The 19245-nt window shown below is 36.9% G+C and overlaps 1 protein-coding gene across 1 annotated transcript; it reads right to left on the reverse strand.

The window, feature by feature from the left end:
* Positions 1 to 12343: 12343 nt before the first annotated feature.
* LOC122094664 (NAC domain-containing protein 101-like) lies at positions 12344 to 13596 on the reverse strand. The gene is made up of 3 exons (XM_042665290.1): positions 13419 to 13596; positions 12807 to 13087; positions 12344 to 12721 (listed from the first exon to the last, which is right to left on the reverse strand). The coding sequence occupies exons 1-3, from the start codon at positions 13594 to 13596 to the stop codon at positions 12344 to 12346; spliced, it is 837 nt and encodes a 278-aa protein (XP_042521224.1).
* Positions 13597 to 19245: the final 5649 nt, after the last annotated feature.

A 19245-nucleotide genomic window follows, 5' to 3' on the forward strand; every position in this document is an offset into this window, starting at 1 on the left:
AAACTTATGGCATTTATGTCAAATAATTTATGAGGGTATTGATTACCCAACTAAACAAATGATAGAGTCTATGTGCCCTGAGGGACTCACATCCTTCACAGATGAAGGAAAGGTATGGGAATTCTTACTTGACTTAGCTGACAAAACCCATGAGTGGGAATCAACCCAAGAGAATGAAAGAACCATGGAAGAAAAGGATATTTTGTGGATGGGATAGTAGTCAAGGAAGCCCATTTGGATAGCCTAATCAAGAGAATTGAGGCTATTGTTCCTAGAGAGTCATCATCAGTCAATTTGGTTAAGATTTGTGCTTGGTGCCAGTCCCCTGGACATGTCATAGAAGAATGCCCTCACACCTCTGGGGGAACTTCTAATGATAGTGTTAATGCCTTATACCAGAATAATCCATGTAGTAATACCTACAATCCAGGATGGAGAAATCACCCAAATTTCTCTTGGAATTAGGGCAACCAAGCAGGGCCTTCCAATTTCCATAATCAAGGTCAACCTGGACTTCAAAGGCCTCCCTTTGCACAATAATCTTTTTCCCAAAATACTTTTCCTAGGTAAAATGTAGGACCTTAGGCTAGTTCTGTTAGGGCCCCTATCCTATCATCTTATCAGCAACCCCCTGGGTTTACCAACACTGGAGAGGCAAGTAGAATAAGTGACTTGGAAAAAAATAGGACCCTCCTCATGACAAGCCATTAAAATCTTGCGAAAGAACTCACTCAAGTCATCTCAATTATACGTGAGAGGGAGAAAAGAACTTTACCCAATCAACCAGAGCCTAACCCTAGGCATCATCAGCCTGTTAGTTCACAAGGACCAACTAATGCACCACTGAATATAGTACAAGGTCAGACCCAACAAGGGCCCTGTAACTAATGTAATTTTGTTTATGCCCTTAGGAGTGGTAGAGAGTACCAACAGAGCGTTCCTAAATCTTCCCATTTATTACTCTGTTAACTCTTCTTCAGTTGAGGACACAAGTGTGCCGCTTGTTCTAGGTTCGTCTGATGAACCTAAAGATTTTTCTGAAACTAAAGATGATTTGGTTAAGAAAACAAAAAATGATTCTTCTGAAACAAGGGCAAATCCCTAACAGTCCTTATGTTCATCCTATCCCATTTCCTAATTGCTTGGTACACAAAAAGAAGACTGCTTCCATGGATAAAATTTTAAAATTCTTCAAAAAGGTAGAAGTGAACATCCCTCTTTTGGATGCCATATCCCAGATCCCCACCTATGTAAAGGTACTGAAAGATTTGTGTACTCACAAATGTATCACTAGTGTGCCCAAAAAGGCGTTCTTGACAGGTAACATTAGTTCCATAATTACTCAGCCTATAGCAGCCAAGTATAAGGATCCAGGGAGCCCTACCATATCTTGTGTCATAGGCAACACCTACATTGAGCATGCCTTACTTGACCTTGGCATAAGTGTGAATCTTTTCCCTTATCATGTGTACAAGCAACTTGGATTGGGAGAATTAAAAGCCACTGGAACTACTCTTCAGTTGGCAGATAGGTCTGTTAAGATTCCTAAAGGGATGGTTGAGGATGTCTTCTTAAAGGTGGGGGAATTTATTTTCCCTGTTGATTTCATTATGTTAGATACCAAGCCCTTCTCAACCAAGGATGAGATCCCAATAATTCTAGGAAGACCTTTCTTGGCTATCAATAATGCATTAATCAACTGTCGGAATGGTTTCCTAAGACTATCTTTTGGTAACCAAACTGTTGAGTTTAACATGTTTAGAATAGGCAAGCAACCACATATGGAAGAAGAGATCAATATGTTTGAGGATTTTTCTGGACTTTTCTGATGATTTAGTTACCAACTTTGATATTAATTTTGATTCAGAATTCCAAGAGTGTATGGATGAGTTGGATGATGATAGTGAAAATTTCTTTTCTGAAGTCTTGAGGCTTCACACACTTGTGGAGCCCTTAGGACCCCTTTCCAATTCCATTCCCAAACCTTCCATAGTTGAGCCCCCTAAGCTAGATCTTAAGGAGTTGCCATCTAATTTGAGGTATGCTTTCCTAGGGCTTGACCAGACTCTTTCTGTAATAATTTCTTTAGATTTGACTTCTAGCTAGGAAGAGGAGTTACTTAAAGTGTTAAAAGATAATAAGGAAGCCCTAGGTTGGACCATGGCTGATATCAAGGGTATAAGCCCTTCTATTGTGCAACATCATATACATCTTATGGAGGATTCTAAACCATCCATGGAACCCCAAAGAAGAGCTAACCCAGTGATGATGGAAGCCATTAAGAAAGAGATCCTAAAGTGTTTGGATCATGAAATAATTTATCCTATTTCTGACAGCTAATGGGTAAGCCCAGTTCACATAGTGCCTAAGAAGTCTGGTGTGACTGTAGTTCCTAATGCCAATAATAATTCCAACCTGTGTCCAATCAGGGTGGAGAGTGTGCATAGACTACAAAAAACTTAATGTGGCAACCTGGAAGGACCACTTCCCATTGCCATTCATTGACCAGATGTTAGAGATGTTAGCTAGACATGAATACTATTGTTTTCTTGATGGATATTCTGGCTATAACCAGATCCCAATTGCTTTAGAGGACCAACATAATACCACTTTTACATACCCATATGGAACATTTGCTTACAGGCGTATGCCCTTTGGGCTTTGCAATGCCCCTGCTACATTCCAACGATGCATGATGAGCATTTTTTTTGACATGGTTAAAAAATTCTTAGAAGTATTTATGGATGACTTTTCAATTTATGGGAATTCCTATTCTGAATGTCTTCATCATCTTTCTCTAGTTTTGAAAAGGTGTATATCTAAGAATTTGGTTTTGAATTGGGAGAAATGCCATTTCATGGTTAAATCTGGTATTGTTTTAGGCCATGTAAAATCTAAGGAGGGAATTAAGGTAGATAAAGCCAAAGTGGATTTAATCGATAATTTACCACCTCCTCAATCTGTTAAGGACGTCTAGTCTTTTCTAGGGCATGCGGGCTTCTACAGAAGGTTTATTAAGAACTTTAGTCAGCTAGCCCGACCTCTCACTTCATTACTTGTCAAAGATCAAACTTTTGAGTTTTCTAAAGAGTGCCTAGAATCCTTCAAACAACTTAAGAAGGAGTTGACCAATGCACCCATTGTTCAATCACATGTTTGGACTGAACCTTTTGAACTGATGTGTGATGCTTCAAATTTTGTCATAGGAGCGGTTTTGAGTCAAAGGATTAATAAGTTTCCCACTGTCATTTGCTATGCTAGTAGGACCTTAAATGATGCACAACTCAATTATATAACCATTGAAAAAGAATTTTTAGCGGTTGTGTTTGCATTAGAAAAGTTTTGATCTTACTTAGTTGGTTCACATGTGGTGATGTATACTGATCATTCTGCTCTCAGATACTTAGTTCAGAAGAAGGATGCCAAAGCCCGTCTCATTAGGTGGGTTTTACTTTTGTAAGAGTTTGATTTAGAAATTAGGGATAAAAAAGGAGTTGAAAACCTGGTTGCAGACCATTTATCCCAGCTTCCCAATTCCTTGATTGTTGATTCTCTAATCAACGAGAACTTTTTAGATGAATAAGTATTTGCAATGTCCAGTGAACTATGGTTTGCTGACATTGTCAACTTCTTAGTTTCAAGTGTGACTTTGGATCACTAGTCCACCCAAGATAAGTATAGATTTCATTCCCAAGTTAAGCATTTTTTCTGGGATAATCCTTATTTGTTCAAGTTATGTCTGGATCAGATTATCCAACGATGTGTTCCTGATCATGAGCAACATTCTATTCTCTCTTTTTGTCATGATCATGCATATGGTGGACACTTTGGACCAAGAAAACTACCGCAAAGGTTCTCCAATGCAGATTTTATTAGCCCACTCTTTGTAGAGATGCTTTTGATTTTTACAAGGCTTGTCCCGCCTGCCAGTCTTTTGGCCGTATCAATAAGAGGAACATGATGCCCCTCAATCCTATTTTGGTAGTTGAGATCTTTGATGTATGGGGCATCGATTTTATGGGACCATTCCCTAATTCCTTTGGGAATTTGCACATACTTTTGGCCGTTGATTATGATTCTAAATAGATAGAGGCCATACCATGTAAAACTAATTACCACAAAGTGGTGGTCCAGTTTTTAAAAGAGAACATTTTTTCATGCTTTGGTGCACCACATGTAATAATTAGTGATAGGGGTACTCATTTTTGTAATCGGCCTTTTGAGGCCCTAATGAAAAAGTATGGGATCACCCATAAGTTATCTACTCCTTATCACCCCCAAACTAGTGGTCAAGTGGAGATGTCTAATAGGAAGATCAAACAAATCTTGGAGAAAACTGTTAATCCCAATTGTAAGGATTGGTCTCTTATGCTCATTGATGCCTTGTGAGCCCATCGGACTACATTCAAGACCAGCCTTGTTCAGTCTCTCTACCGTTTGGTGTATAGAAAAGCTTGTCACTTACAAGTTGAGTTAGAGCATAAGGCTTTCTGGGCTATCAAGAAGCTCAACTTTGTTTGTCTGATGCGGGAATTCATCGTAGGCTCCAATTATCTGAGTTGGAGGAACTTAGGAATGAAGCCTATGAAAGTTCTAGGATTTACAGGGAAAAGACCAAAGCTTTCCATGATAAGCACATTCTGCGTAAATCTTTTACAATTGGTGATAAGGTTTTATTGTATAACTCTCGATTGCATCTTTTCCCTGGTAAGCTTAGATCTCGATGGGATGGCCCGTTTATTGTCCATAATGTACATCCCCATGGGGCTCTGGAGATTTTGAATCCAAGAACAGGGATAATTTCGAAGGTTAATGGTTAGTATTTAAAACCGTTCCTAGAGTTTCCTAATACTAGTAGTGAAGAGGTCATGGATTTGCATGAACCTCTTTACATTGATGACTAACTTTTAATCAGGTATGACCCCCTTGCATTGTCTTCGTTTTTTATTCTTTCCATGCATTGAGGACATTGCATGACTTAAGTGTGGGGAGGGAAATCAGTTTCTGCTTTTTCCACTTTGTTTTATTTGTTTTTTTTTGAGCTTGCTAAAGGATGAAGTCCTACTTTGGCTTTTGGCTAATGATCATATCATTCGGTTGCTTCATTAATATGAAAAATAAAAGTTTTGACTAAGGTACCCATTTTGAATGTATAAAAACCCAGTTGAGAAGAAAGAAACAAGCCTGTGTCTTGAGATGAGACTTTCTTTTGAAAAATAAGAGACCCCTGTTTTATGGTGTTGGATCATATGTAAGTCTGTGGGTTCCTTGTACTTTTGATTTGGAGTTGAGACATTCTTTTTAATTTGGCATGAGTTGACAAATGCATAATTTTAAATGAAATGTGAAATGTGGTATAAAGAAGTATAAGAGTTGATTCCCTTAGAACTAGGCAGGTCATTGTGCCTCAAGAAGCGTGGTGTCTTGATCGAAATTCCTAGGGAGGAAACTTTTGAAAGAACTCTAGCATCACTATCTTTGTGGGCATATGTAAAAAACGAAGCTACATAGTAACTTGGGTGTCTAGTGTTTACTCCACCATGTCATTCAGGCCAAAAAGTAGTGGAGTAGAATAGAGTTTATTAAGCAAAAAAAAAAAAAAAAAAAAAAAAAAGAAAAAATGTGCAAATATCATTAATGCTTGGCAATATGTTTTGGTAAAAAACACTCCAACATCTTAGTCATTGGTTCCCTATTTCTTCACAAGTGGTTTTACTTTAAGATAAGGATGTTTTGGAAGAGATGAGGTGGGTTCCAAATTAAGAAATATGCTAGTGCCTGGAATTGATAAAGGGTAATAAAAGTTCAAGTGTGGGGGTCCCTGGTAAGAAAAATTATTTTCACTCCGGATCGGTATGAGCCTTACCTTTAGCCAAGGTTGGGATTTATTTATTCTGAATTTTGGGTATATATTCACTGCAAACACCCACAAGACACAACTCGTCCACTAGGGGTTTAAAGCCTTGTTGCACATGCTAAGTGCAACCGTGATTCCTACAAAAGTGAGTTAAGTTTTTTGTTTTTATTATTTTTCTTTTTGTTTTGCTCGAGGATTAGCAAAGTCTAAGTGTGGGGGAATTCTGATGAGCACAATTATGTGTGAAATCTAGAATAATAAAACATGCATTTTATATATTTAGAATGGAGCTACCTTGGGTTTTACTCGCTTTTTGCAGGTTATATATTTTAAAGACTTTAAGCATTATCGGGCATCATATCTCTCCAACAACAACTACCTAGTGTAGTTGGTGAGCTATGGTGTGCAAAATTCCCTTGCTCACCAAGAGGTCTCAAGTTCAAATCTCATGGTTGTCTTTTTTTGGAAATTTTTGTTGAAGATTTCTTTTCTCCCTTTTAGGAAAGAGATATTTGTTACCCTACCTCCCCATTCCCTATAAATACAACTCATGTAAGAGGAGGGGGGATAATTCATTCTTCTTCTAGGTTTTTTTTTTTAGTTGCACCATCTCTTTCTCTAGCTCTAGTTCTAGGTTTATGCTTTAAACACTTTTATAAGTTCTTTTTATTCAATTAATGCAAACACTTTTTGTTTTCGATTTAGTCTTTTATTTTTATTGTTTAAGCAATTCAAGTTGTAATTTTCAAGTTCTAGTTCTAGGCTTAGTTCTAGATGACAAGAACAAGCTATAAAGCATGTCTTTCAAGTTCAATTTATTTTTTCTTCAGATTTGTTTTTTCTAGTACTAGATATTTCAGATTTGATTTATTCTAGATCTAGTTTTTAGTATTGGTAGTATCTCAAATCGATCAAGTTTTCAGTTCAAGGGTTGAAGTTCAAGTAAGTAGGCTCCTTCAGTAGTTTTCTCTCCCCCCTCTTATTCCCTCGTCTGACTACCCTTTCTTTCTTAATTTAGGATTTTAATTTCAGTCGTTACATTATTGCTATCCCTTTCCCCCAAGGTTCATGACTAGTGTATGTGTTGGCTTTGCCCCTCCTAGCCATAGAACCATCAATTTATTGTTTTTATTTTAATTTTTTCCCTTTCCCTAAAGCCAAGTAGAGTAACCCTTGCAAGAGTGACTCTCTGGTCAAGTAGGGAAGCTCATATTATGATGCATCCCTCGGGCTAAGTAGAGAAACCTACTTGTGAGTCTCTCTCTAGCTTTATCCCCTTTATTTTACTTTATTTTTATTTCAGCATTTTTTCCTTTATTTATTTATTTTTGTTTTTTAATTGCGTGGGTTGTTTATTTTCAGTTATTTATTTATTTATTTAATTTTAATTGCGTGGCTTGCGTCTTTAAATTCTTAGATGACGAATGGTTAGGACGTTATTTTAGATACATATGTTTAGGACGGTAATTAGAGTTAGATCACAATCATTAATCAGTTCACTTTCGCATTATTAAAAGAAATAAAAAATAAAGTGGCTGCTCTCCCTGTGTTCGACCCGTAGCTACACTGATCCGTACGCTTGCGGTTACATTTTAAATCTCAAACAATGAGATGTGCAACGAGCATTCATTCAACCCATCCGTGGATTGATGGTTAGGGTGAATTGGGGATTGTGTGGATAGGCGCATGGTTCCTGGTTCGATTCCCCATCTGTACATATTTGATTTAAGTGGAGATAGTGAGCGGTGGGTTGCTATGCTAGTCTCTCCGAGGATTAGTCGAGGTGCCCGTAAGCAATCCCTCCCTTGGCATTGTCATCCTTCTCCTAAGTCATATAGCTCAAATCTTAGGCTTCCTACCTCCAAGCTTTGAGAAGAATGAACTCCTCCATATTCTACCTTAGTAGGACTATAAAACCCAAACACAACAAATGATGAGAAGAAAATGTATCTTTCACTCTTGGTAGCAATTCACATTTGGGACCTTTTTGGGGAATTTTATTTCAGTCTACCTCCCCCCACCCCCTTTTTTTCTTGGCAGTTTTATTAAAGGGTATATCTGGTGCACGAGTCTTTCTCCTTCCAAATAATAGTCCATGCCTTCATCAGTTAGAGGGGGAAAAGTGGTGGCAAGGAAACAATGGGGCTCATTTTTATGGGGCTGCAGTGAAAAAACCATGGTAGTCTTAACTGAAAAGGAATTCACATTTCCGGTGCACCCGTTCCTTGAGGGTTAAGACAGTTATAGGTTGCAACTGAAAAGGAATTTACATTTCCAGTGCACCCGTACCTTGAGAGTTAAGACAGTTATAGGTTGCCCTCACAAGTTCTTTGTGGACAAAAGCAACTGGAATAGTACGTGGAATTTCCCATGCAAGGATTAAAGTATCGGTATCGATCGTCGTATCGGTCGGTCAAAATTAAGATACGTATCGGAGGGTATCGTATCATATCGGAGATACGCTAAGATACGTTAAAAATACGCACATAAATGGATAGGAAACACTTTTTTATACACTTTTGCATAAAAAAATAGTTAAAAAAAGTTATATATAACATGTATTATGCATAAACAGTAAATTGAGAGTATCACACTAAGAATCCAAGGTTTGTAATTGTCCCATAAATGTAAAATCCTTGTTCCCAACCTTGATTTCCACTTTAGTTAGAGAGAAAAATGGTTGGCAGCAATTTTGGAACAAAAACACCTCAAAAAATTGTGTTTTTCTAAAAAATTACCCATTTTGGCCATTTTATGACCGTATTCGTACGTATCGATGTGTATCGGTCGATACATACCGATACGAATCGATACGTACCGATACATACCGAAACCTACATTTCACTTCAATTTTGAATTTTTCATAGAGTATCAATACGTATCGGTGAGTATCGGTGGTGAATCGGTACGTATCGGTGAGTATCGGTGGTGAATCGATACGTATCGTAGGATACATATCAATACATAAGGGTTTAAAAATTTTCATGTATCGTATCGGTATGTATCGTGCCGATGTCTATCGATACAGATACGTATCGGACGATACAGCACGATACGCACCGATACTTAAAACCATGAGAAAGAGGCATGGTTATGAAAATCAGCATTTAGGATCAAATTGGTCAATGTCGATTTTGATCCAAATTAGATTGGATTCAGCCTGACCGATACGATTCTAATTTTTGAAACGGTTAGAAAAGGGAATGTGAGAGGATTATTCATTATAGCTAGGGAGTACGGGGACATGATGGTGATTCGTATTCTCCGGCTGTAATGAATTTTCTCATATACACTGTTTGGGTTTTCTCCTCGATCATTTCACTCATTCTGAGTTTAGAGGTCACATTGCCTTACTCGAATAATTCCCAGTTTTTTCATTTGTAAACAACTCTTTCTTCCATTTGAGCATTTCTATATTTTTTCTGGTGCTTCATATATGTCATTTGTACAGTAAATGTTCATGAACAAATCTAAGATAGTTGAATTTGAATCCTTCAAGTGAAAGACATTAGCTCTATCTTTAAGGGAAGAAAATTATTTAAGAGTGAATGCAACACAAAGAGTATTTAGGAGTGCAAACAATTCATCATTTCCACCTCATAGCACTTTTTTTTTTTTTGGATATGTAGGGAAGGGAAGTAGATAATAGCTAGAGGCTCAAACTCTAGACCTCTTGGTGAGCATGGACATTTTGTGCACCTCAACTCATCAACTACGTTGGGTAGGTATTGTTGTAGTTCTTATATTTGAAGATGGAATAGACATTTCTTTTTATTTCTTTTCACATAAAGCAACATGAGGCAAATGTTAAGAGAGCTTTCAAAAATCCCCAAGAAAAGAAAAAATGCTACCCGCTTGCGTGGCCAATGCCCACGGCTCACCTTTTCTTTTTTCCTTCTCAATTCTATCTTCAAAGTGAGAATGCTGAGTGATTTAATTGTATTCTTCTACAATCCTCCTTGGACATGGAAGGGAGGTTGTTAAGAAAATTTGAGCTGAGTTCAGAGAAGCTAGTGAAAATTGCTGGTTGAAAACTATTTCCAAATACCCTCTTTGGCCTGGGTTTCACTAAGGGCAGTTGAGAATTTTTTGAAACATCTTCCTTAACAAGGGCAAGGCCTAACAATCAGGTATTGGTAACGGAGCTGGCCAATCTTGTATTGGGCATTGATAATGGATCAAGGGTAAAAATATTCCAACAAAAAAAAAAAAAAAAAAAAAATCTTTTTAAAAGAAAAGTAAGGGTAAAATCTTTTTTTTTTTTTGGGTAAGAAAAAGTAAGGGTAAAATCGATAATTAGGATTCTAAATTAAGGATTGTCTAAATGACACATTATAACTTTAGAAGTGTATTTAGAACATTTGACCTTCTCTTATTTCCAAATCTTTAACTTAGAGGGAAAAAAATGTTATAAAATAATTTCACATGCAAAAAGCCGTAGATCTTACCATTTTTTTGAGTACGTACTACATATGTGAAAAGATAGGATTTTTTTTTTCTTTTATTGAAAGGAAAAAATGTGCTATAATAGTAATGCGTAAAAGTCATCTTACCCACTTTTTTGAGTACATATGTAAAATGATGGGATTTTTCCTTTTGTTGAAAGGAAAAACTGTGTTATTCTAGGAACGTAAAAAATATTATTTGACACCTTGAGAGAGGCATCAAGTTTTGATTTGAAAGTATGCAAGGAGGGATAGAATCTTCGCCAAATAGTATAGAACTGGACCTACACACTTGGTTTCGGCTTATTAATGGCTGGTATCATTTCAGATGTATTGGTTGATATGTAATGGTATCGACGAAATCCCGTGCCAATATGGATTGGGTGAATCGAATCAAAAGTGGTTCATTTTTGAAATTACACTTGATTCCAATCAATTTGCATCGATAATGTATTGATATCGGCCAAGACTGATAGACATAAATACCAATACCTTGATAGCAGTTAAATGATACAACCGATAGTATGTGGGGTGCTCTAGACCACGAAAATAATCTTGTTGAGAAATCTCTACAAGCTGATCCAAGGATTTAGTTCATGGTATATATCAATACCGATATCGGTTGCTGGTAATACATTTGTTAATACCAATACATATTGATCGTATTAAACCATATCGTGTCAGTATGGGATCAAATCAGTATTTATTTTTAACAAAAACTAATGTATCAAATACCCTAATTAGAGGCAGATCAAACGGTTTAGATTAATAGATGAAGAAAACTTGAGAAAAATGCAAATCTATGCAATTGTAGGTCCAATACGAAGCAAGATTGGTTCTTCAGTAACTGGACTACTATGTCTACGAGTATCAACAGAAATAAGGATCAGGCTCCTTTGTCGCGCGTTAGGGCATGTAGCACGCATCCAACGATTAGAAACAATCAGACATGCAGTCCAAGACCTTCAAATGCAACCTAAAATGTTTCTGATTATTGAATGCATGCAACCTAAAATGTTTTGATTATTGAATGCGTGCTACACGCCCCATCGTGCAACAGAGGATCCCTATCCCAGAAATAAGTTGGACTTGTATTTCAATTTTTTGATTTTCTTATTGTGAAAATGAAGGATAATTTTGATAACTCATGTATTGGATTTGGAAGGACAGGAAAAAGGGGTCCCCATCTTTAATTATTTATTTATTTTTTATAATAAAGGGTTCCCCATCCACGCCAGCGATCCGCGTGACCTCCTCACCACTAAATATGGCACTCTGATTGTAAGCCGTTTTGGCGATCGACAGCCGTCGATGTTTATGACATACGCACCTTTCAATCTTTTTCTCTCGATCTTGTCTCAGTCGCCCAAACCCTCAATGCTTGATAAAAATCCTCTGCAATACCTAGATCTTGCAATACCTTGCAATACCTTGCGATACCCCCCTGTAGAGCGTGACACATGTATAAGGAGGGATGGATGGTTAAAATTGGTTCCTCATTGAAATAACCCCAAACCTGTGGTTCGCAATTAAAATCTGTGGTTCGCAATTAACTCGAACCGTATAAGAGAGTCAAACCTGACCGGTTCAGAGTTTTAAATTAAAACCTGAGAAAACTCCCTCTCTCTCTCTCTCTCTCTTTACTCTCTCATAGGTATGTGTTGCTTATCCTTCCTGATATGTGGTACCCGCTGATGTTGGTGTAAGGCCAAGTGGCAAATTCAATTTGGGTTGTATTGCATTATAGGTACTTTGATAGGCAACCATAGAGGATACTTGCCAATATGAAATAAGAATAAGAGTGGAGAAGACATTGAAACTTAAATACACAGCTTCCAAAAAAAAGAAAAAAAGAGGAAACTTAAACACAAAGCTTTTGATGACGGAGAAAACCCTAGGTAGGGAAAAACTCCGGAGCAGGGTGGATGCTCAGCCTGGTTTCACTATGGAAAAAAAAGAGTTCAGGATACAACAGGAATCAATGTGGAGGTTAGGACAGTTCCTTAGTTATGCCTCCAACTACCTAGATTATTTTTTTCTACTAAAGAAATTGATGTTCCAAGAAACCATCAAGACCACGATCCATATAAACACTGAAGGCACGATTAAAGTCTTGTATTATCTGCTGGGTCTCTTTCCCATGATTTTGATCTTCTTCCTCCATAGAAGTACTGCTGAAATTATGATGGTTAACCACTTCAGAAAAATCTTCTTCAACATGCAATGACAAGAGGTTCGCATAGTGTGACCATGATGAATCTTCACTCTGATAACCTTCTTCTTGCAGCTCGTTGCTCTCTTGTCGTCCTTGTAAGGGTATTCCATACTGAAGAACTTGATCACTTTTAACAACTTTATTATTCTTCTTCTTCGTAGACTGAGCCCTCTCAAATATTCTACAAATCACCCACTCATACGGCTGAAATTAAGAATAATAGAATCAATTAATTAAGTAATTAATTAGTTGAAGATGATGAATGCTAAAATGAAAACAAATAAAATACCTGCTTGGTTTCTTGGGTTGTTGCACGATACTCGTGCATTATCCAATTGGTTTTAGACTCCTTTTTTTTGTTCTCAAAATAGACAAGAGTCGTCTTATAACCAATAATTTCATTGGATGTGTAATCCATCACTTCCTGTTCTCCACTAGTAGCCTTCCACATTGATTCATTTTTGACACTTCGACTTGCCCTGTCGGAATTTCCTCCTTCATTCTTTCTCTTCCTCTGCGTGAAAAAATAATATTCATTCTTTTCATCATCATCATCATATCCGCCATGATCTACACACCACCACCACCACAACAACAACATGAACATCAACAATTGATCATATATAATCATGAATTTTAATTAAGCAAACTTATAATTAGACTAGGAAAAAAGATTATAAAAAAAAAAGAACATCAACAGTCGATGATCAAGCAAGCTTATTAGACTAGATCAAGAAAGGAAGAAAAAAATAAATAAAATAAAGATCGCAACACCAAATTATCAGAGAGAATGATGAAAAAGGATCGAAACACCAAATTATTATTAGAAAGAAAGATGAAAAAAATCATAACACCGAAAAGAGAAATTAAATTAAAAGAGAGTTCCTACATAGGTGCGTACCTGCAGTAAGTTCTCTTGGGTGGAAGTTATAGAGATCAACATCTTTTATATAAGGAACTGTGAATAAATCCGGTGTTGCAATCTTCCTCTTCAAATACTCCAGAATTAATTCTTCATCAGTGGGTCGAAAAAACCATCCAACAGGGATTTCCATATCGAAGCTGAAGCTGTTCGCCATACAGATGATGCAAAGGGTCAGCAGGGATTAAGGAAATTATTACTGAACCACACTAGGTATGCAGAAAATATTATTCTAACAAGATTTTCTCAACATATATGCATGGTTCCCAAATATAATCTGCATGCATGGATTTTCCAACCACACTACACACTACGTACGTATACAGAAAATATCAAAAGCAACAAATTATATGTTGATTACATTATCAGAAACAACAAATGTCTCACGGCATACGTAAAGAAAAGGCATGAAGAAGAAAGGATTCCGATAAAAGGCAAAGAAAATCATAAACATTGGTTTAAATCTCCATTAATTTGCTTCACTGTAAATTAGTTTTAGAAAACAAAAGATAATTGCAGTAACGGGTAACTAAAAATTGTACCTTGCAGAGAGAGAGAGAGAGAGAGAGAGAGAGAGAGAGAGAGGGTTTGGGACTGAAATCAATCGGCACTGTAAATTAGTTTTAGAAAGAAACAAGAAACAGAGAGATTTTATAATCTGCATATATACATGGTTCCCAAATATAATCTGCATGCATGGATTTTCCAATCAATCGGCACTGTAAACAAGATATCAAAAGCAACAAATTAAATGTTGATTAATATCAAAAGCAACAAATGTCTCACGGCACTGTAAAGAAAAGATGAAGAAGAAAGGATTCCGATAAAAGGCAAAGAAAATCATAAACATTGGTTTAAATCTCCATTAATTAGCTTCACTGTAAATAAATTTTAGAAAACAAATGATAATTGTAGTAATGGGTAACTAAAAATTGTACCTTGCAGAGAGAGAGAGAGAGAGAGAGAGAGAGAGAGAGAGAGAGAGGGTTTGGGATTGAAATCAATCGGCACTCACCGTAAACAAGATATCAGAAAGAAACGAGAAACAGAAAGATTCAGAGAAAGAGAGCTATAAAGAAATAAGGTTTGGAGGGGTAGGTAGAGTGAATATATATAAGCCAGGAAACGTGCCAAAGAGCCACGTGGGCTGGGCCAGATTTGTGCTTAAGCCTTAAGATACGGTAACCAACTCTTTCTTGTACTTCTCGCTCTAGATACATAGATAGATAGATATTGTCCATCCCAGATCCCAGATGGGAGGCTATTGTTGGCTTCGTTTTTGGAAGTTCTAGAACCTTTCATGGCTTTCCGATCATTCAAATGACGTTGGAGCTTCTCTTCGACTCCAAACAGACATTGGTGGGTAGAGTTAATAGTAACCGCCAGCTTCTTCCTACTTCTTTCTCTCTCGCAAAACCCCCTTCCTTGCTCGCCGTTAGTTATTCTTCCCTCTTCCTTTCCGTTAGGTAGTGAAGGAAAATCAAGAATTGTTAATAGTAACCGCTCTTGTGCTTCTTCTCTCTCGCTCTAGATATATATTGTCCATCTAGATGTTACTATGGCTTCGTTTCTGTCCACGTTGGAAGTTTTAAAACCTTTCGTGGTTTTCCGTGGACCCTGCAGACCTCGGATAAAAATCCTCTACAATACCTAGATCGTGCAATTCTTTACAATACCCCTTGCAGATGTCAACTCGTGGATAAAGAGGAATGGACGGTTTGGTTTAGATTAGTTTCTCATTGAAACAACCCAAATCAGTGGTTGTCACTTAAACTGAACCGAACCAGGTATTCAAACCAAACTGAATCAATTTTTGAATTAAAACCCGAGAAATTAACTCTCTCTTGCCCTCTGCCCTAACTCTCCAAACCGACCATTCCTCTTTGTCCATATGTCGACCTTTGCAAGGGATATTGCATGGTATTGCAGAAGATTTTTATCCCTCATTGTAAACTCCTTCAGGTTTTCCATTCTTGCCTTCTGGAGAGCTGTTCCCTCTCTCCTTTTATCTGTTCATGTAATCCTTGGGCCAAATCGTTGGTTAGATATAATGCAAGCTCTCGACTTGAGATGCATGTGTTGTGAATGGTGCATTATGTTTGGAATTGTAAACTGGGGTTGTGTGGTGTCGGGAAATGAATCATTTGTAGAGATTCTTTCTTCATGGAGAGCTGTTCCCTCTCTCCTTTTAATATTCTTACTTCCTAACCTCTCTCCTTTTATTGCAAGCTCTTCATGTTGCATGTGTTGTGAATGGTGCATTATGTTTGGAATTCTAATTCAACTTTTATTGCTTGAGATGCAATGGCTGATCTTGTATTCTCAGACACTTGGAATCACTCATCCACCACCCTCATCTTCATAGCAAATCATTTTGTTAAGGGACAAAGTTAGGGGTGTCAATGGGCCAGGTTGGTCTGGGTTTTAACTTAATCCAGTCCAACCCAATACTATCGGTTACTTGGTTGCTTGATCTTGATGCATTGCAGAGGTTAAAGACCAAAGTTTTCGTGTATATGTAGATTGTGGAAAACGAAATATCTTTTTTCTATATGTACCTATTAATTATTATTAGCATATTTATATGATTATATACTTAATAAACATGGTTGGGTTGGATTGGGTTGGGTTGAGACCTCAACCCAGGTTCAACCCAATCTTGCCTCAGACTTGGAAAATCTCAACTCTAACCCACTCTATAAGTTGAAATCTCAGCCCATGACCTGTTCGGGCTCAGGACGAGCTAGGGCTGAGTCGGATTGACCGGACTTTAATGCCATTCATTAAGGGCATTCAATTCTTCCCCAGTGCAAATCCATTAGCAAGTATGCTACTTACCACATCCTCAGCCAATTTAACAGCTGAATTGGCATTATAGGGATTTTACCATACAAACAGATCGTTGAAGGAAATTGCTTTAAATATGTAAGTGGGAAGCAAAGTTTCTCTCTTAGCATGAGAGAGAAACAGAACATTGCATAGTACAAACTTTTATTTATTTAATTTTTTGGTTTCGGTATCAGATACCTAAATCTATGGTCCAGTCACATGGGAGAATTGTAATAATTCTTCTAAAGAAGAGAAATTTGGGTTATTAAATGAGAAATTTCCAGTAGGAGACCTAGTATCGCATATGGATATTTATTTCAGTTGAGTAGGCAGGTTCTATTCAAGATAGAGTTTTGATTGCTCATGAGTCAAGAGCTTAAATCAGGGAGGAGTCCGAAACTAGATTTTTATTTTTATTTTTATTTATTTAGGCGAGTAATGGAAGAGTTGTAAGTTTTCATATTTTTGGGTGGCTAAAAGGAAGAGATGATGAGATGTGCAACGAGCATTCATTCAACCCATCCGTGGATTGATGGTTAGGGCGAATTGGGGATTGTGTTGATAGGCGTTGTACATCTTTGATTTAAGTGGAGACAGTGGGCGGTGGGTTGCTGTGCTAGTCTCCCCGAGGATTAGTCGAGGTGCCCGTAAGCAATCCCTCCCTTGGCATTGTCATTCTTCTCCTAAGTCATATAACTCAAATCTTAGGCTTCCTACCTCCAAGCTTTGAGAAGAATGAACTTCTCCATATTCTACCTTAGTAGGACTATAACACCCAAATACAACAAATGATGAGAAGAAAATGTATCTTTCACTCTTGGTAGTAATTCACATTTGGGACCTTTTTGGGGAATTTTATTTCAGTCTACCTCCCCCCACCCCTTTTTTTTCTTAGCAGTTTTATTAAAGGGTATATCCGGTGCACGAGGCTCCCGCACGTGTGAGGTCTATAGGGCGAAAACTTCACAGCCTTACTTTAAAATTGTTGAGTGGCTGTTTCAACATTCTTGACGATATCTTGATTTTTAGAGTGTTTAGTTATTAACTTGAGGCGGGCTTCAGTAAAAATCATAAGTTTGCTTTATTGCTATTTAGTAGTCGTGGGTTTGAATCAGGGAAAATTGTCTCTCCACAAAATGCGGGTAAGGTTGTGTACATCTTTGTCCCGCCTTGGATTCCACAATGACGAGAGCCTCAGGCATTAAATCACATTTTTTTTTTTTTTTTGGGTTGTTAAATGAAAGATTTACAGGAGTAAAGCATCTTCTATTCGAGATAGATTTTTCACTGCCCATAGGTCTCTACATGTAAACTAAACTCATCAATGCCTTATCCTAATTAAATAGGCTTAGCTACATGAATACTACTTAGCCAAAGATGTGGACTCTCTCTCTCTCTCTCTCTCTTTCTCTCTCAACTTTTCTTGACCTTATCCAAAAAAAGGAAAAATAAAAAAATCCTTCACCAAGTGAAGGGAAAATAAAAAAACATAGATTATGTTTGATTGCAAAGAAAATTTAGAAAGAAGGAAAGTAAAATTTTTAAACTTAAAAAGGAAATTACTCCATATGACTACATATCACTAAATCCAAATAATTCTATATTCAGTTATCAAATTAAACCTATCATTTGTGGGTAATTATGAAAGTTATGTAACACTAACATATTTTATTACCATTCTAGTTAAAATCCAGACAAAGTCAAGGGAAATTCCAATATCCCGGTGGCTTTTGTGCACAAAGAACTGGTGAGGGCAACCTATAACCGTCTAAGGTAAGGTAAAGTTGCACAGTTAAGTGTGAATTCCTTTTCAGTTAGGACAACCATGGCTTCCCCACCACAAGTCCTATAAGAATGAGCTGATCCACCATTTCTTCTCTTTCCCTCTCTTTGTTTGAGAATTTAAAATTGGATCGGCCGAACCAGCTGATCTAGATCAGAATTGGTTAAGATTGATTCTGATTTTGATCAATTTAGATTTGGGTTTTTGGGGGCATTTTTTCTGCTGATTCTTATTGATTATAATTTCGGTGCAGATTCCAATCATAGAATCGGTGAATCGGAATGTTTAAAATCAAGATTAATCATAGTCGATTCCAATCCAAATCAGCTGATTTGACTGATCTAATTACAATTTTTGAAACAGTGAAAAAAAAAAAATAGAATGTGAGAAGATTTTTCTTATGTTGAAAAGAAAAAAATGTATTATACTAATAGTTCATAAAAGCTATGTCACCCGCTTTTATGAGTGCATATGTAAAATGATGAGATTTTTATTTTGTTGAAATTGAAAAATATATTGTACTAGGAAGGCAAAAAAATAAAGTTACATATTATTTGACACCTTGAGACTTCACAGGTTTAGATAAGAAATTCCTTTTGGAGTAACTGTTTTGGTTTGAAATTATGCGAGGAGGTTTAGAATCTTATCTATAACAGGATAAGACCAGACCTACCCACCATGTGGCACCAGTTTATTAGTTACGGTATCGTATTAGTTGTATTGGCCAATACCTAGTGGTATTGATGGAGTCTGATGCCAAGAATCGAGTAAGAAATGGTTCAATTTTGAAATTACACTAGATTTAATCAATCGATATTGTATTGGTATGACTAAGACTGATACAAACATCAATACTTATACCTATAACCTTGGTAGTAATTAAAAGTTATACCCTATAGTGTGTGGGGTGCTCTAGAGTCCAGACCACGAAAATAACCTTGGCGAGTAGTATCTACTATCTGATCCAAGGATTAATTCATGTTATTAGTATTGGTATGGATCATTGGTAATGTCATTACTAATACCAATACATATCGACTGTATTAAAATGTATTGTACTAATATGACATCAAAATAGACTTCTTTTAACATAAAAATGAATTTTCGATCTATCCGTATCAAGTAGGTATAGGTTTCAATGACATATGAATTCTCATTCATTGTGGGTGCCAGGGGTGAAATAGGGCTGGGTTG

Source organism: Macadamia integrifolia, chromosome 1 (genome assembly GCF_013358625.1).
Source record: "Macadamia integrifolia cultivar HAES 741 chromosome 1, SCU_Mint_v3, whole genome shotgun sequence".
Taxonomy (NCBI): domain Eukaryota; kingdom Viridiplantae; phylum Streptophyta; class Magnoliopsida; order Proteales; family Proteaceae; genus Macadamia; species Macadamia integrifolia.

Bases quoted from the DNA above. Each gene is read 5' to 3' on its own strand.
- LOC122094664 (XM_042665290.1), bottom strand. From the start codon at position 13,596: ATGGCGAACAGCTTCAGCTTCGATATGGAAATCCCTGTTGGATGGTTT. The intron at 13,088-13,418 runs GTACGCACCTAT...GGTGGTGTGTAG, and splicing joins CCCAAGAGAACTTACTGCAG to ATCATGGCGGATATGATGAT. The intron at 12,722-12,806 runs GTATTTTATTTG...TCTTAATTTCAG, and splicing joins CAACCCAAGAAACCAAGCAG to CCGTATGAGTGGGTGATTTG.